The sequence below is a fragment of the Podarcis cretensis genome (assembly GCF_951804945.1).
Source record: "Podarcis cretensis genome assembly, chromosome: 3".
Taxonomy (NCBI): Eukaryota; Metazoa; Chordata; class Lepidosauria; order Squamata; family Lacertidae; genus Podarcis; species Podarcis cretensis.
The window spans coordinates 112,861,309-112,881,197 of NC_137172.1; the positions used below are offsets into that span (position 1 = coordinate 112,861,309).

The following is a 19,889-nucleotide window of genomic DNA, read 5'->3' on the forward strand; positions in this document are numbered from 1 at the left end:
AGAATCCTATATAGAAGACTATCCGCCATAGAGTAGGACCACCCTAGAAACACATTATGTCAGCTGCATAAAAATTCTACACCCACTTTAAGAGAACTTGAAACAAAGTTGACATATTTTTAAAGAATAATTGCAGTCATTGGGCATGGGGGATTGTCTTAAGGTGCATACTTTGTTGTTGTTGTTGTTGTTTAGTCGTTTAGTCGAGTCCAACTATTCGTGACCCCATGAACCAGAGCACACCAGGCACTTTTGTCTTCCACTGCCTCCCGAAGTTTGGTCAAACTCATGCTGGTAGCTTCGAGAACACTGTCCAACCATCTCGTCCTCTGTCGTCCCCTTCTCCTTGTGCCCTCCATCTTTCCCAACATCAGGGTCTTTTCCAGAGAGTCTTCTCTTCTCATGAGGTGGCCACGGTATTGGAGCCTCAGCTTCAGGATCTGTCCTTCTAGTGAGCATTCAGGGCTGATTTCCTTAAGAATGGATAGGTTTGATCTTCTTGCAGTTCATGGGACTCTCAAGGGTCTCCTCCAGCACCATAATTCAAAAGCACCAATTCTTCGGCAATCAGCCTTCTTTATGGTCCAGCTTTCACTTCCATACATCACTACTGGGAAAACCATAGCTTTTACTACACGGACCTTTGTTGGCAAGGTGGTGCCTCTACTTTTTAAGATCCTGTCTAGGTGCATACTGCATATCTATAAAAATGCACCTTAAGACACCCTCCCTCCCATAGATGAGTGCATGTTTTGTTTAGACATGTCTCTGCTCTGTTTTAAGTTTGCTGGGTGTAGAATCTTTATGTAGCTGACAAAATCAGCAGCTTCCAAGCATCCATTCTAAAATAAACACCATGTAATGGCTAGGCCATCAAATGGAAATGCAGAAATCCCCCAGGTACTCATGCATGCATAGGTACCAAGAGAGGAGAGGAATTTAATTGTCATTCTGAGTATCACTTCGGATTGTGACATGCATCTTTTGCGACCTGTTTGTCATTGAGATAAGAATGTGTTGCGGTCCTGGAACAAAGATAAAGTGAAAAGAATGTGGCAAGGAAATAAATCTAAACCAAGCAACAACCACCGTCGCAACTTGTAACTTATGAAAACCTTGCTTTCATTTACAAGATGGGAAAGATGCAATTCTATGTTTGTACTTGTGCCTATCTGGAATAAGGCCATCTAAATTAAAGTTGTTCTTCAATTGCTATAAACACACAAACACACAGCCAAAGAATCCTTCAGTTTCCTTTCTCTCACTCTATACTGAAATATATTGTCTCATCCTCATTACGTTTTCCAGTTTCTGAGAATATTTGAACACACGTGGATATGCACAAATAAGCTATATGAATATAGAAATAAAACAATAGCACTAGATTTGAGCTGGAACTGAGGGAGATTCTTGTCCTGAAATGAATAAATATGTTCAGATGCACTGATCCAGTTAACGTAAGAAGAGAATGTGATAAATTACACTAAACACAGTTATATTTTAAAGTTTTTTAGGGGGTTTTTTAATATAAAAAAGATGAGGTTAAGAAATGGAAGTGTGAAAACATCGGCTTAATTTTCAGGCCTCAAAAACACATTAGACTTTCCACACTGGCATACCTTTCCTACAAGAAAAGGCCAATGCAATTGGTTTTGTGCCCTTTTGGTTTAGAGAAATGACAACAGTGTGGGTGGATGGGAGCATGCCAGAGATTTATAAAGGTCACTATTGGTGTGGAAAAACATGAGACAGGCATTTTTTCACCTTCTCTTACTTATAACATGAGACTTCAGTGTCCCTTGATTAAACTGGCTGAAGCTACATTCCTGACTAGGGCCAGCCATGAGGCAGATTGAAGCAGCCATCTCAGGGAGTGGAATCCAAGTGGAGCCTCCAAGAGCATGTTCCTGTTAGCATTTCATTCCTCCGTTGCTGGATGTGTGATTGTTGCATCACATGTTAGTGTTTACTTTCTAGACTTGGAAAGTGTGAGAACGGAAGTTTAATCTCTCTTCCGCTGTACTGTACTTTTGTACTTCTTTACTCCCTCTTGGAGAAGAAGTGAGAGGACACCATGATTACTTCGTCCTGTATATATTGCTTAATAAATACTTAGAATGCACACACTCATGTCCCACGATCGTTTTCACTATACTCTGCTGAGTGAGCATGCACATGTCTTTTTTATATGTGTCGCTGGTGCACACCAGGACTGATTTGTGAATGTCCTGGGCTGCGCTTCATCAGGAAGATGCCTGGAGATGTCTGTCTCATTCCGGGGGCTCCGTGTGCCCCCCAGGGATGTTCCGACATCCCTTTCCCCCACCACTGGAAAAACAAGAAGTGGCTGCAGTGGCTTCTGGGTTCTGGCAAGATCTTGTGAGAGTCCTGTGAGATGGTGAGGGGCTCTTGCAAGATCTTGCCAGAACCTGGAAGCCACAGCCGCATGACCCAGTAAGCGAGGTTTTGGCATGGGCTTCGAAGGGGTGGGCAGTGTGTAGCAGGCAGTAAACATGCAGGCTGGCACCTTCCCATTTTGCCTCAGGTGACGAAATGGGATGGACCACCCCTGTTCATGATGGGCCAAAAGAAGTACTGCTTCACAAAATGAGTAATAAACTTATGGAACCACCTGTAGTGTTGGCCACTGCCTTTGATGGCTTAAAATGGTTAGATGTACAAAGGATGGGTCCATCAATGGCTGCTTCACTTCCATGCTCAGAGGCGGTGCATCTCTGAATACTGTTGTTGTGGTTCTTTTCCAGTAAGGATTTCACTGGGATGAAGGAAAGGTTAAACAAAATGGTTGTGGGGATTTAGAGGGGGAAATGAGCAGGTATGGTTTTAGCACCACTTTTCCCCTGCAGATCTCACCAACTCTTTTGTGTTACAAGGCAATCCTGTGCTTGCTTCACAATACATTGGAACCTCAGTTTTCGTGAGTCTCAGAAACCAAACAATTTGGAACCCAAACACCAAAAATCGAATGGCTTCCAAGGCGCACTTTACATTTTTCCCCATTGACTTTCCAGCCAGCCCATTGATCCTTGGTTTTCAAACATTTCGGAAGTCGAACAGTTTTCGGAATGGATTATGTTTGAAAACCGAGGTTCCACTGTTTGTTGTTCCACCTGCAGCAATTTTCAAAAATGCCTTGTTTAAAAGGGAGCACTATCCGTGTTTCTAAAGTGGGCGCCAGAGTACACACATTCATACATTTCGGAACAGAATGATCCAAAGTATTTTTGTTCCTGTTCATACAAATAAATCCATCCATCCAAGCACTCTAAAGTTCTTGCACAAGTGCTCCCTACAATATCCCTGTAAAGTATGCACTAATTTCTCCTATTTTGAATATGGGGAATTGAATGTAACTGTGCCGGAGGCCAAGATCAGAACTGCTACTTTAGGACTTCCCAAAAATTTGGAAAGGCCTGGTGGCATTTTTCATTTGTTTCTTTGTGGACAGCAAAACCTCACTGCCATGTTATAATTAATTTTTTGAAGTCTATTCAATTTAAGAAGCACCTTGCCATGTGACATTGGGAACTGGTGTTCAAGAAATGCAAGTCCAAAACCTAATTGAGCCCATGTCCCAGAAGCTGTCATCAATTGCTTTGGATGCTGGAATAAATGTCAATGGCTAAGTTTAGAAGCAAATCGGAATCTCCTAAATCTCAGCCCTAATACTACCTTCCAGATTTTATTGATTTCCTAACAGCCACATGCATCCATGCTTAGCCACCATTAAACAAGCATTAAAATCCATTTCCAAAGACTTATGTACACCACACAGCAGGCACTTTCTGAGCTTTAGACTGATAATCCTGTTAGCTGCAAGCCCAATCATTTCTTTTTTAAAAGGATGAGATTATGCAAAGGAGAAAAAGGGGAAAGTATTTTGATCTAGCACAGGGAAGGAGAATTATGCCAACAAGCCTGAGGTCTAAAAAAAGATCAATATATTTTAAAGATTTCCCCTGACTTCTGGATTATTTGCCATACATTATACTTGGCAATTATGAGATTTAATGAAAGGTTCATGTCAGAAATCATTCCTTTTCCCTGAAGCCAATGTTTTTTTCTTTTTCTTTTGCAGGGGGCAGGCCTCATTAATTTGCTCTGAACCTGGTGTGTGTGTGTGTGTATGTGTCGTCTGAAATTTTCATGACCTTTTCAGATACAGAACAAGCATGAATTATTGACAGCTACTGCAATTTATGTGTACATTTGAAACATCATGTATAAACCATGTTAAACTGCAAGGTATGACATTCCAAAACCACATAGACACACCTCTGTATCTTTTGCTTTTGAATGATATGGTTAACACCTTTCTCCTTTTGTGCTAATCATTTTTTTCCCTATGTTGTTTTGGTTCTGTTGCCAATTACAGTATGTTACAAAACAGCAGCTTCTCATGCCTCTTCTGCTTTATGAGAAAAGCTATTTTGTAGCATGATTTGTATCCTATTCTATTCTGAAAATCAAGAGGAATAAGTAATAGTTCTCTAATGCAGTGTTTCCCAACCTTGTGCCTCCAGCTGTTTTTGAACTACAACTCCCATCATCCCTGACTAGCAAGACCAGTGGCAAGGGATGATGGGAATTGTAGTCCAAAAACAGCTGGAGGCACAAGGTTGGGAAACACTGCTCTAATAGAACTGCAAGACCCAAAGTGGGATAGTTTTGTTGGCCTGTTCAGTTATGCACTTTGGAAAATTCTTGTACCAGTTGTAGGCCTTCAGGGCCTTGTTGAGAAACACTACCCACTGACAAATATCATGAGCAACTTACTCTGCACTGTTCAGATGAAACTCAGAAGTCCCTATAGACACAGGAGAACTAAAGTGAAACGGAGTCAAAACAGAGTCAAAACTGCAACAACATTTGAAGGGAACTTTTCCCATGACACATGGAATAAAAGGGGTCCATTTAGCATACTAGAAAGTGCTGGCTGGAGGGGTCTTAAGATGCAATCCTAACACTACCCACCTGGGAGTAAGCCTCATTGAATTCTTTAAGATCTACATCAGAGTAGATGTGGTTAGGGTTGCTCTGTAAATAGGAATCAAAAAGTCCAACTCCCTCTAGGTTTGCTGGAGAAATGGGGGAGGAAATTGCTGCCATTTGAATTTTGCTTGCTGCAATTTGCATACTGCATTTTGCCCACATGCAATTTGCATTTTGCCTGCATGCAATTTTCATGTTCGTCTGGAGTTCAGGAACGGAAATCATGCAAGTGAATATGAGCAGTATTCACTACCATTGACTTTCGCCCCAGATATTATGCAAATAATTGTGTTATTTCTGCATTGTTTTTGACACTGCCCTTCCATTGAAATGTACCGAAATCAATTCTGTTATTAATTCCATGATAAATTACATTAGTTTCAACCACAGAGGACAGCAAGATGAGCAGCATACGTTTTAGCACAGGCTGAACTGCAGCAGAATGGAAACATGACTGATTGTGACATACACGGAATGAGGTGGGTACCACTGCCTCCTCACATCCACACTCCCCTCTCAGAAGCAGGAATCCTACCTAATGCTATTATTGCCCCCTTACTCCACCTAGAGATGCCAATGGAAATACAGCTGAAAGTAGCACCTAGATATGCTGCTTATGTCTAATGATGGTGGCTAGCCATGATGGAAGCTATGCTCTGCTTCCATGGTTGGGGACAGTATACTTTCTAAAGTTGTTTTAATTTGTTTTAAATATTGTGTTTCAATAGTGTAACCCACCTTAGGACCTTAGGGTGAAGGGCAGGTAATTAGTATTATTATTAATAATAAATACCAATTGCTGGAAACAGGAGGGGAGAGTGCTCAGGTCTTGCTTGGACATTTTCCCTGGCAAAGATTCCTGAAAACAGGATGAGGGACTACACAGCCATTGGCCTGATCCAGCCAGCTCTTTTAATTTTGCTCCATATGAAGCCTAGTAGTGGAATCCCATCACGGCTTCATATGATCAGCCCCCACTCTTACAATTAAACCATTGTTTGTAGCATTCAGGCTAAATCTTTGGGGCTATGGTCTGAACCCACTGTACTTTCTGGTCCATACTGGGGTGTCAGAAACAACTGATTACTGTCCTATTTAAAGCAACCATATATATGTATGTGTTTTTAATGTATTTTTCCATTTGCATGCCACTTCTCAACTGCACAGTAGCCAGGGTGGAGCAAAACAAAGTTAAAGCAAAAAAAATGAAAATTCACGCTCTGCAACCACAGGTGATTCCAGTGGAATTATAGGTAAATAGGCTTGGAAGAGAAAGTCCAATGCCAGTCTCAGTACAGGAAGAAATTAAGGCCTCACTCTTGGAAACAGCAGGTGAGGTGAGAAATGTGTTCTTTAGCAGCACACCACAGACTGCAGCTGTGTATGTGAAGACCCCCGTCCTCTCTTCCCCATATTAAACAAGCTCCACTCCTTCAGTCTTCTTAGAAAGGATATTCTCCAGACCTCTAAGCAATCCTGTTGCTTTGCTCTGGATTATTTCCAGCTTCCATGTGTCTTTTTTGAAGTCTGGAAATGACATACTACTCACACAAAGCATCCCTAATGCCAGGGAGAGGGGTGGGGGAGAATTATCGCCTCTGTTTTACTCATAACGCTCCTTTCCATGGAGCCCAGTATGGCATTAGCACAGCAGTACATAGCTAATCAATCATCTTTTCTGCTAGGACCCCCCGCCCTTGCCCTGAAGCCATTTCCGCACTGCTATTTGCTAGGAAGGGACGCAGGTGGCGCTGTGGGTTAAAGCCTCAGCGCCTAGGGCTTGCCGATCGAAAGGTCGGCGGTTCGAATCCCTGCGGCGGGGTGCGCTCCCGCTGCTCGGTCCCAGCGCCTGCCAACCTAGCAGTTCGAAAGCACCCCTGGGTGCAAGTAGATAAATAGGGACCGCTTACCAGCGGGGAGGTAAACGGCGTTTCCGTGTGCGGCTCTGGCTCTGGCTCTGGCCAGAGCAGCGATGTCACGCTGGCCACGTGACCCGGAAGTGTCTCCGGACAGCGCTGGCCCCTGGCCTCTTAAGTGAGATGGGCGCACAACCCCAGAGTCTGTCAAGAGTGGCCCGTACGGGCAGGGGTACCTTTACCTTTACCTTTATTTGCTAGGAAGCAGTGCGGAAATGGCTTCAGGGCAAGGGAGGGGCAATTTGCTAGGAAGAGGGACGCGGGTGGCGCTGTGGGTAAAACCTCAGCGCCTAGGACTTGCCGATCGCATGGTCAGCGGTTCGAATCCCCATGACGGGGTGAGCTCCCGTCGTTCGGTCCCAGCTCCTGCCCACCTAGCAGTTCGAAAGCACCCTTAAGTGCAAGTAGATAAATAGGTACCGCTTTATAGCGGGAAGGTAAACGGCGTTTCCGTGTGCTGCTCTGGTGCCGGTTCGCCAGAGCAGCTTCATCACGCTGGCCACGTGACCCGGAAGTGTCTGCGGACAGCGCTGGCTCCCGGCCTCTAGAGTGAGATGAGCGCACAACCCTAGAGTCTGTCAAGACTGGCCCGCATGGGCAGGGGTACCTTTACCTTTACCTTTTATTTGCTAGGAAGACATATTCCAGCTAGTAATTATGCATTTGTTTTTACCCATCTCCAGAACGCTGAATTTATGCTCGTTAAATGTAACCCTTTTTATTTCTGCCAATTCCCCCCCCCCCCCGTTTGTCAAGATAAATATTTATTTGTGGCCCTGTCATTGCAAAGCACTTTCAGCCTCTCTCGGTTTGGCATTACTTGCAAATCTGAGTTCTGTACTTTCTATCCCCTTGTTAACGAGTATATTAAATAGCACTAGACCAAGATTTATATTTCCACAAGTGTTTGCTCTGTCACAGAGATGCAGAAGAATGTGTCCTCATACTCCTTCAGGCATCTATATAAGGAAACTGTCTCCTGGATTATTGAATTTCTAATATCTGCACAAGCAGGGAGGCAATTACAGTTAGAGGACACCTCTAGGCTGCTCGACAGGTACACTAAAAATAGGATAGTTGAAACAGCTGTTTGGACATCAAGTGGTGACAGGTGAAAGACGTTTCAGATAGATAGCTCTAGGTTCCTGAACTGTATTTAGATAATGCATTTTCTGAGTAGACCAGATCATAGCAGGTACAAGAGCCTCAGAGATACCTTGAGTTGTTGCCAATCAAGCTCTGGGGGAATACATCTGAGTTAAACTATACATGTCAGAGTGTACCATGCGATTTCCCCTGAAAAGTAACAAGTGGAGGCTGTAATGAGTGGAGGAAAGGTGGATTAGGAGTTAAGAGTTTCCCCTCTCTCAAAATTGTCCTTTTAGGTGCTTTTACCCCACTGGGGAGAGATGGGGTCCTGCATATTTTGCCGAAGGGGAATGGGGAGAGAAGCATGTTGAAGCACAGGGGAAATAGTTAAGTCCTTTCTCTAATGCCATAACTCCAATTCAAAGCAGGGCACTCTGCAGCTGCACTGACCCTTTCAAGAAAAAGTTGGGACACAGGATCCCAGATCTCCTGATGTGTTGTCCAGTTGTGCCCTAATCCTAACCAAAGGGCTAAAGCAAAACAGACTGCTAGAAGGATGCATATGAAAACAGACTGCTAGAAGGATGCATATGAATATATACCGTATTGTTCGCTCTATAACACGCACCTGACCATAACACGCACATCGTTTTTAGAGGAGGAAAACAAGGGAAAAAACATTCTGAATGAAACAGTGGATGTATCATTTTTGTGCTTCATGCTGTGGCCACAGACATGTGAACTGATGGTGAATTTGGGGTGACCCAATGCAAAAATCCTGAGAATCCCTGTGGATCCATGCTTTGTAACCACGTTTTTGCACCATTGCAGCCCCAGGCAACAGTGGGTGCGTGATTTTTTGGGGGCAGGCTGTAGCCATGGACATGCTATGTGCTCTGATGGTGAATTTGGGCTGACCCAATGCAAAGATCCTGAGGATCCATGTAGATCCATGTTTTGTAACCACGTTTTTGCACCATTGCAGCCCCAGGCAACAGTGGGTGCGTGATTTTGGGGGGGGGGCAGGCTGTAGCCATGGACATGCTATGTGCTCTGATGGTGAATTTGGGCTGACCCAATGCAAAGATCCTGAGGATCCATGTAGATCCATGCTTTTTAACCACGTTTTTGCACCATTGCAGCCCCAGGCAACAGTGGGTGCGTGATTTTTGGGGAGCAGGCTGTAGCCATGGACATGCTATGTGATCTGATGGTGAATTTGGGCTGACCCAATGCAAAGATCCTTAGGATCCATGTGGATCCATGCTTTTTAACCACATTTTTGCACCATTGCAGCCCCAGGCAACAGTGGGTGCGTGATTTTTTGGGGGCAGGCTGTAGCCATGGACATGCTATGTGATCTGATGGTGAATTTGGGCTGACCCAATGCAAAGATCCTGAGGATCCATGTGGATCCATGCTTTTTAACCACATTTTAAGTGGGGAGGGAAGGAAAAACACAGAAGGGACAAGGAGCAGGGAGGGGTGTGCAGAGAAGCAGCTGGCTAAGAATGCAGGAGAGGGGTAGGGAGGAAAGGAAGGCAAAAGTTTTCCCTCACCTACCCACCCAAGCCAGCCAGCTTGCTCTCTCTCTCTCTCTCTCTCTCTCTCTCTCTCTCCCTTCTGCATGTTTTCAGCTTTCCCCTCTGCTTGCCTGGAGGGGAGGGGCTTTCCCTGCTCTTCGTTCCGTTTGAGCAAACACAGCAAGGAAACAGAGGTGGGTGGGCAGTAAGACCCTGAGGCAGAATGCCGGAAAGCAGCCGCTTCCTCTTTTCAAGTTTCCCTTCTAGGAGACGCGCGGTTTGATTTTTGCCTGCTTTTTTTTTGCCTCCCCTCGCATCAATTGGCTCCAGGGACCACACATTCGCTCAATAACACGCACAGACATTTCCCCTTCCTTTTTAGGAGAAAAAATCTGCGTGTTATAGAAGGAAAAATACGGTAGTTAGAACAGCAGCTGGAAAGAGGATGCAAATTCCCAGAAGAAGGATGATTTTAATGGCATATAAGTATGGAGTGTACAAACTTTACAATGGATTGTCTTGGCAGGATGATGCACCTTAAAAGTCTTACAGAGCTATCCAGAATCCCCGGGAGGCGGCCGTAGGGCTAATAATAATAATAATAATAATAATAATAATAATAATAAATTTTATTTATATCCCGCCTTCCCCAGCTGAAGTCGGGCTCAGGGCAGCTAACAACAATAACACAGTACAAAAGTACAGCACAAACAACACTCTAAAATCATTCATTATAAATTAATTCACTCCTAAAAGAGTGTCCCTACCTCAATCACAGCTGTGCTGCTTGCACTGGCCAGGATGGAAGGGATGGGGAGGAGTTAAAATTGCAGTTTCACTACAGCAGCTCCCAGGCTGGTGTAGCAAAGAAGCCTGGGTAGGGTCTGTTGCCACCATGGGGTGACAGCAGGGATGGCCCAGGATCCAGTGGTTTCTTTGCCAGCTTTGCAACACTCTACATTGGGGGGGGGGGGGGTTCTGCAGGTGTGTTGAGATCTTCTGCATTGGTGGACCTCCCTTGCAACCTGGCCAGTCGGGAGTTTGGATTGCAACCTAATAAATGCATGAAATTTAAGTGCTCACATTTCATATTGCATTACTGAATTGCACGCCATTTGGAACTGAAACAAAGAAGAGCCAAATAAATAATGTAGGTTACCATCTACCCATTCCATTGTTTCCATTGTTTTATTCTTATCACATCTCATACACAGAGCTTTGCAGAGAACGATTAGACATGAAGATTGCCTATGTAAATAACCCTGTGTAAGAAGGTGTCCTAAAGTTGTACTACACCCTGATATGTCTTTCTTAAGCAACCCGTGTAACATGTACTGAATGGGTGCTGGATAATGTACATTTCGTCACGTGATGCCAAGATGCTTAGCTGCAAAAACTGATGTCTGCTGTGACTTTGCTAAGGCACAAACAGTAAGTAGAGGATTTAATGTCTAAATACATCCATTAAATTCACAACAGCAGTAATTGGGAACCTATGATTCTATTATATAAATCCATCTCTCAGGACAAAACACCTTGCAAAACATAACATCAAGTACTTTGGTTAAACATCTAGCTGAGAGATGGGCAAAACCTGTTGTTTTATTTCTGCTGCCCACTTGTCTGCCTCACAGTCTTGGAAATCCACAAAAACTCCACATAGTTTTCTGGGTACCTTGAACTCAGTTCAGAATGTTTGTCCAACCCAGTTGTTGTCCACTGCTTTTCATAGGCTAGGTGGTCCCAATTTTAAACCACCAGCAGACTTGCACAAGAGTTTGTACATGCAGTTCCTGCTGGTATCCCCCCCACCCACTGATAGAAAATAAACCTAAAGCTGGGTTCAAGATAATTGTCTGCATTTGCAAAATGGTTGTGAACTAGTTGGGTATGGCAAAGCATGACTTAGGGTGAACACACAGGAGTGTGGGTTCCCAAAGATGGGATTGCGACCCCTGTGTCCCTCCCCAGTGGTCTTGCTGTTGCAGTACCTTAGTTACTGCCAGTGCTTTTTTTCTTAAAAAAATGTTTAGGGGTACTCTCATTTTGACTCAAGAAAATCACCATTTTATAGTTAAAATCAGAAAAAAAAATACAGTAAATGCACAAAAGTACAAAGATTCACAAATTGTTTAGGGGTATGTGTCCCCCTGTGTCCCCCCAGAAAAAAAGGACTGGTTACTGCTCATGGTTTTTCTGGAGCAAGGATGGAAAGATTTGTCAATTTCAGTTCTCTCAGTTTATCATTTCTGCCATTTTAAATTTAGTTCTCCACAGAAATTTGTGTGTGTGTGTGTTTTAAAAAAATCTTCATGAAAAATTCTCCAGCAATTTAGTGTGAATTTCTCTTAATGAACTCATTTTTGCCAGCGGTTTTGACTAATGTGTACATCTTTGCAAGCAACTGCTCATAATGTAATGCTATCTTCACGAACGCATTCATCTTTATGCACACTCCCCCCAACATATGCATTTTTTGTAAACAGAGACCAGTTGGAGGGATGCATAGCAAAATTCAGATGAGTGCGAATTTCAAAGGCTCGCTGTACTTTGGCTCTCGCATTGTTTCAAATGGCAAAAAATTTGAAAGATTTGGCTTCAGATGAGAACTGGATCAAGTTTCTTCTCTATCCCTCATCTAAAGCAAGACAAAACACAAATCCTGGTCTAGACAACTTGCTAATTCAGATCATGGCTTTGTTCACAGTAGCACCACAGGAGGACCAGGAGAAAACCATTGTTGCCACCATCCCTTCTCCAGGAACCCACACATTTGTGGTAAGCTGTTTGTTTGTTTATTAATACCCCCTGACAGGAATTCCAGGCAGCCTACAGATAAAAGAGTCTGACTTAGCAGGATGTGTGAACCAGAACAATATCCTCCATGGAAGTGGAGCAACTGGATTACTGTGCCATTAGAAATAACAAGCAAAAACTGTTTTGGATCTACCACTTAAAATTATATTCTGCTCATCAGAAGATCCATGAAATAACAGGTACCTATAATTTCCCACTGTGGGTGGTGCTGTGGTCTAAACCACAGAGCCTAGGGCTTGCTGATCAGAAGGTCAGCGGTTCGAATCCTCATGACAGGGTGAGCTCCCGTTACTCGGTTCCTGCTCCTGCCAACCTAGCAGTTTGAAAGCATGTCAAGTGCAAGTAGATAAATAGGTACCCCTCCGGCAGGAAGGTAAACGGCACTTCCGTGCGCTGCTCTGGTTCGCCAGAAGCAGCTTAGTCATGCTGGCCACATGACCCGGAAGCTGTCTGCAGACAAACACCGGCTACCTTGGACTATAAAGTGAGATGAGCGTCGCAACCCCAGAGTCATCTGTGACTGGACCTAATGGTCAGGGGTACCTTTACCTTTATAATTTCCCTGTGTCAAATGAACCAGTCAAAAGTTGGCACCTATTTTAACATGTGAAGAGACTATATAGTCTAAACCTTTTAAAAAGCTGTTTATTGATTTACTCTTCAAAAACTATAACGTAAAATGCCATGAATTAATTTCCTGCAAGTTAACAGCTGCCAGAAAAAGCTACATGAAATAATGAAAACAATGCTGTTAACCAGTCCTGTCTATGGGGAAGGGAGAAACAAAACAACACAAATGCACAGTTACGTCACAGTGTCTGAGATGGAGAATAGATGCAATGCACAAAACATGTCATTGCCGGCATCGAGAGGGGTAGCCATGCTACAGTCTGTTGCAGCCACAAGGCTCTCTGATGCTATATTCCATATCTGTGAGAGATTTTTGCAGGATGCCAAACTCTTTACTTTGCTCAGATAACAAAATAATAGGATTTCTGCATGCTTCAAAAACCACCCCCTTATTCCTGAATGGAAAAAGTTGAGATTTTGCATTGCTTAAAAAAAAATCCAGGTGCACTGCACCCTCTGCTGGTCAAGGATATTCTTTACACTGAATGACATGCACAAAGATTAAATAACATACTGTATTTACTCAAATCCAATGCTCACTCTTTTTTTGGTAAAAGTACGTTGCGAAAATTAAGGTGCGCATTAGATTTGATGGCACATTTACATTCGCCAGCAAATACTTTTTTGGGTTTCAAGGTTCTGAAAATTGAGGTGTGCATTAGATTTGATGGTGCATTAAAGGTAAAGGGTAAAGGGACCCCTGACCATTAGGTCCAGTCGTGACCGACTCTGGGGTTGCAGTGCTCATCTTGCTTTATTGGCCAAGGGAGCCGGCGTACAGCTTCCGGGTCATGTGGCCAGCATGACTTAAGCCGCTTCTGGTGAACCAGAGCAGCGCACGGAAACGCCGTTTACCTTCCCGCCGGAGCGGTACCTATTTATCTACTTGCATTTTGAAGTGCTTTCGAACTGCTAGGTTGGCAGGAGCAGGGACCAAGCAACGGAAGCTCACCCCGTTGCGGGGATTCGAACCGCCGACCTTCTGATCGGCAAGTCCTAGGCTCTGTGGTTTAACCCACAGCGCCACCAAAAAATACAGTATTTTTGTAGGATACCATTCCCCCCCCCCAAATGCACACTCATTTGTGTGTTAACATTGCCTATATTTTTTCTTTCCATGTGATGAAGCATTGCACATCTTTCTCTGATATTTATTTCATTAGCATTCATAATTAGAGACCTGGTTGAGTATCAGCCTGACACCAGGCTCATTGTCCATAAGCAAAAAAAATAAAAATAAAAAAGAATGGTGCTCAAATCTCCTTACCTTGGGCTTTTCATCCAGTATTTGCTGACGAATCTCCTTGTGCTTCTCCACAAGTCTTTCCTGCCTTTTACTTTGAGCATCTTCTAGCTGGAATAAAGCAGGCAAACAATTTATTGCATTCAAACATGTGTATTTCATTCTTCAGTTCTATACTGAAGTAGTTCTGTCCAGGATAGAACAGTATAACATAAGCATTCTTAGCAGAATATTTGATTTGTTTTTCAACAAAACAATGCTTATTGATATATTATGTATACTTGGAGATTTAATTTAAAACATTACATTTTCCCTCCAAGAAATGTGCAGTTTAAAAGACACTTAAGAATGCTAGAAGAAACAGCTGAAGTTTATAGGTAGTTGATAGTAGCATTTAATCATGCCATCATCCAGCACCAAAAAATTAGATAGCTTTGCACAGTTAAGGATGAAGCCAGGACTAATTTTATTTCTTAGCAAAGAATAACAAGTAGAAAGAAATAAGAAATAAAATAAGAAAGAAATGAGAAATAAAAAGGAATGCCAACAAATCAACACATTTTCTTTGGGTTATTTTTTTTAATAACTAAAAACACATGTTCTATAGAACATTGTTGTGTACGTCTAACTTCCACATATGCTGCAATGCAATTTTTGACATCAGCTTCTGAATCAATTGGCATGCATGCCATACTCACTTGAACAGGAATTTCTGTTCATTGGCCCTAGCATCGTTGCTCTCTCCCTGTTACCTATTGATCATCTGCCACTCAATAGTCAATTTCAAACCTTCATGCATTTCACAAGAATGGGAGGGAGAGTCTGGCTAAGGCTTTATTCACTAAGCCTCTAAAACTGCAGCACAAACCTAGAAAGGATACTTTTTCTGAAGAAAAGCAGCTTCAGGAGGGCTTTATGAGTGATGCAAGAAAGCATCTGATAGGGAGCATTCAACTCTATCTCTGACAGTCATTTCTGATCTTCCTGTAATGTCACTGCCCCTTCTCCTGCCCCAGTGAGTTGAAACACAGGGAAACCCACCCGTGGAATCTCACAGGAGGACAAGTCTCTGGGAAGGATCTGGAGCAGTGGAGAAAGGAATAAACACCTGCTCACTACCCACTACTGCTCTGCTCAAAGCGGATCCCTCTCAATGGCACTTTTGTTCACAAAAAGCAGCCATCAGCTCTGTGGTACATGCATGTGTGTATAATGCGTAATGGCTAATTTGTGAAGCCTCAGCTATAGCTCCTCCACATGCCTATGTTGATCCAAAGTCAAGCATCCATCCTGCTGGGTCTGGGACTGCCTGTTTCACCATTCCTGGTGAGGAAATGATGGCTTTTGCATCAGTTTTTAGCTGGGAAACTGACCCCCAATTCTTGGAAATACCTTCTCTCCGGCTGAAATTGATGCAAACAGTGTCATGCTGTTCTTTCCAGCAGAAATGGATGCTCTTTGACTACCTCCGCCGTCTCCCTTGCCATCAGGAAAGTCACTAGGTCATTGGGGAGCCCGGGAAGGGAGGAAGGTAGCACCAGGTGTTTGATTTCAAGGTGCAGCAGGCCATGCTCCCAGCCTGCTCATGACATACTATGAGAAGCGCCAAACTTGACTTGTGTCTGCCTCCATGGAATCAAACCAGGTCATTTGCCATCATGAGCCCTTACATTCAATTTCCCATGACAACATTTTGCAATGTATTGTAAATGCTGGAAGGGGACTCTGCTCAGATTTCTTAGAACAGCTTTGAGCATTACCTTACCTGCAGAAAGAGAATTTTTTAAATTCTCCACACTTTCTGTTCCTCCGCAACATCAGATCTGAAACACAGCTGATAAAGTTTCCAACATTCCTTCACATTTCAGATGTGATATTATCATGGGGAAACACTTGACTCCTGCACAGCAAGATAATATTCAAAGTGGCTCTTGATAATTCTACAGAAGATGGCAAACCAAGTTTACTAAAAATGTAGCATTGCAAGGAACCATAAATGCAAGATATCTCTTTTCAAATGACAAACACTGCTTTCATTGCTCTAACATTATTACTCCTTGTAAACCAATATAAGTACTGGAATTTGCCTGTTATCTTCATGCCATATGCAAATACAGACAGTTTTGATGAACTTGCATGCAGCGGACTCACCCTTTTAATGTATTGCACCACCTCCTGAATATATGATCGAATCATTTCTGTCTTCTCCCTGGGAGCAAGATTAAAAACTACTGATTCCATTCCATTAATTTTTAACTGGCATTATTAATGCATAATTTGCTAGCTTCTGCCACAGAGATCCTTCTCACCAATTCTTTGTACATTACTTTAACTAAATAAGGGGAAATAAAAACCAGACAGCCCAGAAGCCACACATTATGTTCTGCATTAGAAGTGGTTTGACCAGAGACCACAAGTGGACCACACAAACCTTGTGAATGGAAAGGTCATATCGGTTCTTAATGTGTGAGGAAAGAAATCACAGGCGTGCCTCAGAAACGTTTCAGCACCATGGACAGGGAAACTCATAGCCCTCTTGAACTATAGCTCCCATCATCCCTGACCTTTGACCTTGGTGGCTGAGACTGGAGTCCAATAACTGCACCTAGAGACACCTAAGTTCCCCACCACTGTTTTACACCAAGCAACTCTTCTTGAGCCCATTATCTCTCTCCCACCTTATCTTCTGCAGGGATGGAACAGAGTTTTGTCCCAATTAGGATTGAGGCTCCACTCCACCATAGAACCTGCCCCATTCTGATGGTTTCAGCACAAGTCAAACGTAGTGTGATGGCCTGGGACTCAGGCTCAGGCTCGGAGCCAGAGGAGTCTCAGTCCGCACTGGATCCTTTGCCCCAGGCAGCATCTGAACCTAGTCTGGGGCCTGATTCTTGAGAACCCCAGTCTGCACAGGTTCCCCTGAAACAAGCACCAGCTGGGTCGAGTCAGGCGCCTGAGCCTGCTCTGGCTCCAGATGTGGGGATTACCTTGTTGCCTTCAGCTGGGCAATCACAGCTGCTCCACTACCAATTGGGTCAGGAGAGGCTGAGGCGGCCTCTGGGTCTAGTAACCCACCGACATCTCCCGAGCTGCAGAGACTGAGGTCTGAGAGAAGGAGAAACCTGAGTACTCGCAGGAGGAGTGCTTGCCTTTGGGTGAGACAGGGAGGTGAGTCATCGGGGGATCAGGACTGGCCATTACCCTGACAAAGATAAAAGGCTGCTGAACCCCCGCCCCAGGTTGCGGGAGCAACGTTGCTGTTTGTCAGAACCTGCCTGTGATCCTGTGCCTGACCGTGCCTGGTTTCCTGCCTTGTGTCCTGCCTTGGCCCAGTTGGACTCCTCATGGAACCCTTGGATTCGGGACCGGACCTGGACTGCGTTACCTGGGTTACCCCCAGACCCAGCACATGTAGCAAGGTGTCATCACTGCTCCCTCACTACACCGCAAGGCAGGGCTTAAAGTGGCAGAAGGATGTTGTCAGCCTGCACTAGGCTTCACCTCACATGCCTAAAAGCTTTCAGAGAAGGCAAGGAGATGACTCTTTACTGTGTAACAGCCTCAAATCATGAACAAGGAAGTCCACACCAGGGATGAAGAACCCATTGGTCTCCAACCCCCCATCAGCCCCAGCCAGTGTGGTCAAAGATGCTCCAAGGTTTAGTCCAGCAACCTCTAAAAGGCTGCAGGTTCCCAACCTTTGGCCTATGCCATGCACAAATTGAATAGCAGAATCATTCTAGATTCTAGAGTTTGGGCAAAGAGGAATGTATTCATTTCAGTATGTTCCAAATTTTTCTGGAGTGGATCAGGTGATTTCACTCATCATAAACATTTCCCCACCTTTCAGTAGAGTCCTTTGAATACAGAAAATTCATGTTTTGTGCATTGTGAGCTATAGCCACATTCTCTTTCAGTCCCCCCGCTGAAAATGCTGGGGATCGTATAGGTCCCATAGGGACTGCTCCTGACCAAAGTTCAGGTTGAAAATTTCATTGGAAATAGCCTAGCACTTGAGAATAAGTGTTTTGCACATCTCATACTTGGCAGTTATTTGAATGGGAAAGTCTTCTGAACAATATCCAGAGACTGTGCACTCTTGATCTACGGTATCTCTTTTCCTTGAAATTTAACCATGCCGGCCCAATTCCACTAAGCAAATAGCTAACTACCTCATATAGCACAAGCATACAGAGGAGAAGAGGTAATGTGAGGTGTTAGAACTTTCAACTATTGTATGTCTTAACAGACTCCATCTTTACCAGGTCAAGAGTCACCCCCCACAATTGTGCATACTTTACTTAGAAAAGTGGTTTTAAATTCATCCATTAAAGCTGCAATTTCTTTCTTTCTTTCTTTCTTTCTTTCTTTCTTTCTTTCTTTCTTTCTTTGATTTATATACTGTCTTTCATCATAAGATCTCAGAGCAGTTCACGGAATAAAATACAGGATAAAAACAAGAGAGTAAAACAAAACAGCAAAACAATAACTCTCCCAAAATTGCTAGAGATAGTCAAGAGTTGCTAGAGCTTCCCAGTTCAAGATGGCAGCCAGCAGACATCTTGCAATAATGAATTTTATGCACAAACGTGTAAATGTTTAATTATTCCATCTATATTCTGCCATATTTCCATGACCAGACCCTGCTTAGCTTCAGCGGTGACACTGTTGACTGCATCTATAGACCATGTCATGAACCAATTGATGTTGCTAGGATTGCTTTATAAGCCTTCAAATCTTTTTGAACAATTACAGTGGTGCCTCGCAAGACGAAAAGAATCCGTTCCGCGAGTCTCTTCGTCTTGCGGTTTTTTCATCTTACGAAGCAACCCTATTGGCGGCTTAGCAGATTAGCGCTATTAGCGGCTTAGCGGCTTAGTGGCTAAGCGGCTATTAGTGGCTATTAGCGGCTTAGAAAAAGGGAGAAAAAAGCGAAAAAAATCGCAAGCCCATAGGGAAATTCGTCTTGCGAAGCGCCTAAAAAACGGAAAACCCTTTCGTCTAGCGGGTTTTTCGTCTTGCGAGGCATTCGTCTTGCGGGGCACCACTGTACATGCTCAAAGCAATCCTATAGAATATCACACAATTTTTTATCGCCTAGTCACAATAATTCCCAACATGCTATTCTTTGCACTGTTCACTTGAGACTGAATGCCTCGCGTCTGTCTTCATCAACAACTCTTTGATGTCTGTAGCCTTCTGTTCCTCGCTTGCCAAAATGTTGATGCCATTACTCTCCTATGTCACTGCAGGTTATTATTCTCTTCAAGGTTACAGCTTAAAATATTTATGTGTGCAATCCATCTCCAATTTAAATCAGCGGGACTCTGGATGCCAGGTTTAATTAGACATACATTGCTCTCTTTTTTTGTTATACCTTCTTGTTTCTTTCTTTTGTTTAAAGTGATTTTCCATTTCATTTTTAGTCCTTTTATATCCACATAGAGACTGATAGATGAAACTGACACTTGGATTTTGGTTTTGGGTTTTTATGCAGTCTTAAGTGCCACTGAGCATTAATATGTTGGTAGCTCAGCTGTAGGATGAAGCAATTTGTGGGTCTCCTCCAGAATGGGAACCAGAACCTTTTCAGTAATGGCTCAAATGATCTGGAGATCTTTCCTCAAGAATGTTCAGCTGGCACCCTTCCACCATTCT

The 19,889-nt window shown here is 43.5% G+C and overlaps 1 protein-coding gene and 1 long non-coding RNA gene across 4 annotated transcripts in view; one reads left to right on the forward strand and one right to left on the reverse strand.

Annotated features, from left to right (window-relative positions):
• PLCB1 (phospholipase C beta 1) overlaps positions 1-19,889 on the reverse strand; it is a 472,399-nt gene that overhangs the window by 50,637 nt on the left and 401,873 nt on the right. For all 3 annotated transcript variants that reach the window (XM_079969662.1, XM_079969664.1, XM_079969663.1), the window contains 2 exons: positions 16,383-16,440; positions 14,256-14,342 (listed from right to left, as the gene is read on the reverse strand). In XM_079969662.1, the coding sequence (XP_079825788.1) occupies positions 14,256-14,342; positions 16,383-16,440 (145 nt within the window). The remainder of the gene's footprint in view (positions 1-14,255; positions 14,343-16,382; positions 16,441-19,889) is intronic.
• LOC307212736 lies at positions 3,100-6,725 on the forward strand. The gene is made up of 3 exons (XR_013837158.1): positions 3,100-4,266; positions 5,392-5,492; positions 6,181-6,725. It is a non-coding gene; the product is annotated as an uncharacterized lncRNA (long non-coding RNA).